The sequence below is a fragment of the Stegastes partitus genome, unplaced genomic scaffold (genome assembly GCF_000690725.1).
Source record: "Stegastes partitus isolate 25-593 unplaced genomic scaffold, Stegastes_partitus-1.0.2 Scaffold2328, whole genome shotgun sequence".
NCBI classification, from domain to species: Eukaryota; Metazoa; Chordata; class Actinopteri; family Pomacentridae; genus Stegastes; species Stegastes partitus.
The window spans coordinates 30,098-35,613 of NW_007580059.1; the positions used below are offsets into that span (position 1 = coordinate 30,098).

The window sequence follows — 5,516 nt, forward strand, 5'->3', positions numbered from 1 at the left end:
AGAACAACATCATCAAGAGCTTCTGCACCAGAACCAAGTGAAGTGAAGCTGCTACCAACCACAACCTGCTGTTTCTATGTCGGAAATCTGGTAGTTTGAACTCTGACATCAGAGACTCTGCTGTCAGAAGTAATCTGATTACTGTGAGGGGATACACCCCTGTTCACAGCGCCTCACCTTCCGGACCGGGTCGTTCATCAGTGGTACCAGCACCACGATGATGTTGTTGTGGAAGTTGAAGTGCGGCAGAGCGAGCAGCAGCTCACACAGGCAGCGGATGGCGACTTCGGCGAGGCCTTGGTACGACTGGAAGCCCACCGCCTGGCTGCGCTTCTTCTTCTTCTGCTTCCAGTCTGCAGACGGAGGTGAAGCTGTGACTCTGTTTGCTGTGCAGAGGACAGGTGTAGGTGGGCTGGGTCCTACCTTTGATAGTCTGCTCCAGGTCCTCCAGGTAGAACTTGTACTGACTCACCAAACCTTCCTCAAACTCCCGCAGCTGCCGGGTTTCCTTCTTCACCTGCAGTAAGTGACCGCACGGTTAACGTCGACCCAACCACGGCTTTATTCACAAACATGTACGGATCTGGATCGCTGGTACCTTGGTGGTTTTCTCTTCGGCGGTCAGTGGTCGGATCCTGTAGGAGGGAACGATGTCTTTGAAGATCTCCATCAGAGAAACCATCACCAGTTTCCTGATGGTCACGGCCACACTAGGGTCGGCCTCCATCAGCATCCCCCGCAGCTCCTTCAGCCGCTTCACCTGCCACAGCCGCCCACAGTCAAACAGCATGTTATGTCACACGCACTGTCCCTTTAACTTACACGTCACATGACATCACTGCCCCTTAAAAATGGTGGTTCTGATTCCGGTCCAGACCAGAACCTCAGTCTTACACTGCTGATGGGGTCGGACACGATGGCCGATCCCAGGCTGCCGATGGTCATCTTCTTCTGGTTTATCTTCTCCGCTCTGAGCCGCTCTCTCTGAGCCGGAGTCAGCTGCACCGAACTCTGCAGCGCCATCTCTGGACGGGAGGACACACGCCAGGACACGTCAGCACACATCAGAACATGCCAGGACACGTCAGGACACATCAGAACATGCCAGGACACGTCAGCACACATCAGAACATGCTACAGACGGGGAGTCTTGTTACCGTTGTCTGACTCGTCCGGTTCGGCTGCTGCTTCGTCTTCTTCGTCTTCTTCCGGCTTCGTTTCTACAACTTGAATCAAACAGAGCAGAAGTGTTACTTCCTCCTCAGATGATTGATCATCAGCGATCAATAATCAGTATCAGTGCTACCTCTCTCGATGCTCTGTGGGATCAGTCCTGTCTTGTCTTTGATCGGCAGCAGGTGGATCACCTCCTTCTCCTCTGTTCTCACCATCTTTCTGGGAACCTTCTCGTAGCCGCGAACCACCTCTGAGCTGCGCCTCTTCCCGCTGTGCACCGGCCCGCTGCGACGCCCCGACACACACAACAAACGCACCTCAGTCAGTCAGCCCATGGACACGCCCACTCTAACCCAGCATCGACTGTGTGTGTGTGTGTGTGTGTGTTACCATGACGACAGGTCTCTGGTGATGAAGGAGGCTCGCTGGGCCAGTGAGGTCAACTGCTGCAGGTCATCGTCCTCCATCATGTCAGTGGGCAGCGACTCCAGAAACTCCTCCTCCTCCTCCTCCTCACCTGTCGGTCACAGAGCAGGTAAATCTGCTGCCTGTGAACGCAGATCGGTGCTGCTCTACCTGATTGGCTGTTACGTAACACGACTGACAACCAATCACAACTATTGTTTACGCAGAGAGACAGATGAGCACTTTATGATGGCGGAGCAGATCGGTGGGTTAGCAAGCGAGCACACGGAGAACCTGATGGTAAGGAGAGGTTCTGATGTGTTCCTGATGACCCAGCGGTCATGTGATTGGCCCCTCACCTGGTCGGCTGCAGTACGTCTCCAGGGGGCGGGGCATGTCGGCTACGGCACCCTTCACCGCCTGTCGCAGCCTCTTCTGCTCTTTGCGCTGCTTCTTGGCGACGTTCTGCTGCTTCAGCTGCCGGTTCTTCAGTTTGTTCTCCAGCTTCATGCCGCTCGTCTTCAGCAGACGGCGGAACGTCGGCCGGCGCTTCTTCGACCGAGTCTGCGAGACGGAACAACGACACAGTCTGAACCCAAGCTGTTAAATGTGACTGAACAACGCAAGACACGAACAAAGGACAGACAAATATGTCTCATAAACCTTCTTCTCATTTTATAAGAGTGACATTTTATTTATACTTACAAGAGAAATACCTGCTTAACTGCATAATAAATACATACATCTGTGAACTCAAGTTATGAGTTTGATTTTCAGATTGTAACGTTATGTTTTTGTATATTTAGTCCAAATTTTGTCTTCAATGTCATGAATTATAACACATATTCCACTGTTTAATGCTAGGTCCCTTAAATTTATGTTGTTTAGTTTGTCTTTTTCATTTGTGGAAAGTAAAACCACTCAGATGCTGAGGTGTGGAAATAAAGAAATGAAAATAACCGTATAATTCCAAAAAAACGAGAAAATATCCTCAGAGATTTCTGTTTAAAATGAGAATCGAGAGAGAGAATTATAAATAATAAAGGAATTATATTAAGTGTAAAGGAGACGGATGATCTGAGGATCAGAAGTCTGTTTATTTCCCTGTAAACACCAAAACCTTAAATTCACAGTTTTCTCCATGGAGTCTGGTTCCAGGCTGTTCAGAGGTTCCTGTTTTCAGAGTTCTGCAGAGAGAACTGAATGGAGAACTTTCAACAGAACACGGTGAAAATAGCTGATTTCTGACTGTCAGAGGCAGTTTGATTAAACCTACTGAGCTGCTCCATGAGGCTCAGACCAGACTCCATTTAGGAAAACGCTGATTTAACAGCGTCTTTTTTTTCAATACTAAGTGAACACGTTTTAAATAAACACGTGGACTTCAAAATCTCATTTTCCTCCATGGAGTCTGGTTCCAGGCTGTTCAGAGGTTCCTGTTTTCAGAGTTCTACAGTGAGAACTGACGAAACACTGAACTTTTAAATTTGCCGGTTTCTCTACGGAGTCTGGCAGCAGCCTGAAGAAACACCAGAAGCTGCTGTTCTCGCTGCAGATCACACCAGACTCCGTTCAGTAAAACGTTAATTTAATAATCGCTTTTCTTTATAGCGCCATAGCAGCGCATCTTCAGTGAACCGGTGAACTTTAAATTGGCTGTTTTCTCTCTGGACCCTGGCTGCAGACGGACTTCTCTGATCTCGAACAGCAGCTCAGACCAGACTCGGTCCAGTAAACCGCTGATTTAACTCACCGGCGCCATGGCTCCGTGTGTCTCCGCAGAACCGAGCCGAACTTTAATCACTTGTCCGGGTCTCTGTGTTCACGAGAGTCGCTGTGTTTTGGCCGCACGCGTGTTGAGTAGAGACCCGGAAGCAGTGACCAAAGTCCCGCTGTGTACAGCGCACAGCGCCCCCAGCGGCGCGGCGTAGGAACGACACCTCTGATCCGTTTATCATCGATTATTGATCAGTGATTAACAACGACAACAGGAACATAAACTGAAGTTAAAGTAGGAACTCAGTAAAACTGTAAAACATGACCAGAACCCTTTCCTACATCCAGATGATTGTGTTAAACCAGTTTTGTACTGCCGGCTGTGTGCAGGTGATTTAAGACCCTTAATGACGAGTATTTGTAATATTTACAACCTCTTCTAGTGTCTAATTGCTGCTTTTTTACATTCAAGCACTAGAAATAAAGTTTAGAATCATAAACATTCTCTACTTTATGGTTTGTTGTGAAACTCAAAGCTAACGCTTTACAAACTCTGTGTAAAACATAATTCTAAGGCTGTGATTGGTGGAAACTGTCGTAGCGTCGCTGTAGGGCAGCTGGACAGATGTGCTCCGCCTGCAGATGTTTGTAGCGTTTATTTAGATTTCCCAAACACATGAAAAATATCATTTATAAAATTATAAAATGTGCGTATGTACACATTTACACAAACATTCATGATTAACTTAAAGCCACAGCTTCAACCAATCAGAGAGCAGCATTAGGATGGGCGGGTCCCAGCCCTGGTGGGAGTCGTCTCCATGGCAACAGCCACTGAGGCTCCTGGGTACAACAGGAGAAAACAAGCAGGTTTGTGTCTATTTGCTGGACCAGAGGCTCCGCCCACTCCAGCATGTCTGAGCTCTGATTGGTCCACCATTTTCCAAGAATTGAAAAAATAAATTCTATCAAGAAGAAATCATTTAATCCCGTTCTCTGTTCAGAAGTCCCTGTAGAAGCATCGGTCCGTTCACGCGTAGCTGCACTTGTGCAGCTTCAGGTTGCGCTGGTCCGAGTATCTCTTGCCGCATTTGTCGCAGATGAACTGCTTCCCGCCGGCGTGGACGTGTCTCTTGTGCGTCCTCAGGTGGCTGCCCTGGCTGAAGCTCTTCCCGCAGATGTCGCAGCCGTACGGCTTCTCTCCAGTGTGGACGCGCAGGTGCAGCTTCAGGCTGTTGGCGTTGTTGAACTTCTTGTCGCAGGAGCTGCACTCGAACGGCTTCTCGGTGGAGTGAGTCCGGCCGTGAGAGATCAGGCTGCTCTGCTGGCTGAACGTCTTGCCGCACTCCTGGCAGCTGAAGGGCCGCTCGCCGGTGTGGATCCTGCGGTGGATCTTCAGGTTCACCGCCTGCCGGAAGCTCTTCCCGCAGAGGTCGCAGCTGAACGGTCGCAGGCCGCTGTGGATGCGCTGGTGGTTCTTGAGGTTGACGGCGTGTCGGAAGGTTTTGGGGCACTGCTCGCACTTGAAGGGCTTCTGTCCGGTGTGGATGAGCTGGTGCGTCTTCAGCGTGACGGCGCGAGTGAAGCCTTTCCCGCACACGGAGCAGACGTAGATCTTCTTGCCGGTGTGGGTGTGTGCGTGGCGGTGCAGGTTCTGCAGCAGGTTGAAGCGGCGGCCGCACACGTCGCAGCCATACGGCTTCTCTCCGGTGTGGACCACGGCGTGCGTCTTCAGCTGCGCCTGCTTCGAAAAACGTTTCCCGCACTGCGGACACTCGAACGGCCGCTCGCCGGTGTGCGTTCGCATGTGGCTCTGCAGGCTCTGTCGCTGCCGAAAGGCGTGGCCGCAGACGGTGCAGGCAAACGGCTTCTCGCCCGTGTGGATGCGGTGGTGAGACTTGAGGTTGCTCTGAGTCGTGAAGGATTTGCCGCAGGTGTTGCACACAAAGTATTTCCAGGTGACGTTCTGCAGGAGGAAGTCAGACGAGCCGGAAACCTTCGGCGGCTGCAGGTCGGACGTCGGCGGCTGAGAAGCTTCCAGCTGCGCTCCTGCAACCAAACACGCAGCTCAGTTCAGTTTTATCAACCTTGTTATTGATCAAGTGTTGATCAGGTACTGACTCTCAGTGATTGCTCCCAGGTCGATGTTTCCGTGTTCGTCTTTAACAGTAACGGCCATCACGAAGGGCATCTCCACCGCGTTCTCCTCTGACTTCGTC

At 50.8% G+C, this 5,516-nt stretch overlaps 2 protein-coding genes across 2 annotated transcripts in view; both read right to left on the reverse strand.

Annotated features, from left to right (window-relative positions):
* The window catches only part of noc3l (NOC3-like DNA replication regulator), an 11,155-nt gene extending 7,686 nt beyond the window's left edge, over positions 1–3,469 (reverse strand). The window contains exons 1-9 of the mRNA XM_008304811.1: positions 3,335–3,469; positions 1,941–2,145; positions 1,567–1,693; positions 1,307–1,461; positions 1,158–1,226; positions 895–1,025; positions 599–760; positions 424–517; positions 178–353 (exon numbers count right to left, since the gene is read on the reverse strand). Coding sequence (XP_008303033.1) covers positions 178–353; positions 424–517; positions 599–760; positions 895–1,025; positions 1,158–1,226; positions 1,307–1,461; positions 1,567–1,693; positions 1,941–2,145; positions 3,335–3,343 — 1,128 coding nt within the window. The 5' untranslated portion in view covers positions 3,344–3,469. The remainder of the gene's footprint in view (positions 1–177; positions 354–423; positions 518–598; positions 761–894; positions 1,026–1,157; positions 1,227–1,306; positions 1,462–1,566; positions 1,694–1,940; positions 2,146–3,334) is intronic.
* Positions 3,470–3,934: 465 nt separating this feature from the next.
* Positions 3,935–5,510, reverse strand: LOC103374694 (zinc finger protein OZF). The gene is made up of 2 exons (XM_008304808.1): positions 5,419–5,510; positions 3,935–5,346 (listed from the first exon to the last, which is right to left on the reverse strand). Exons 1-2 carry the CDS (start codon positions 5,486–5,488, stop codon positions 4,328–4,330), a joined length of 1,089 nt encoding a protein of 362 aa, XP_008303030.1. The 5' UTR covers positions 5,489–5,510; the 3' UTR covers positions 3,935–4,327.
* Between the last annotated feature and the right edge of the window lie 6 nt (positions 5,511–5,516).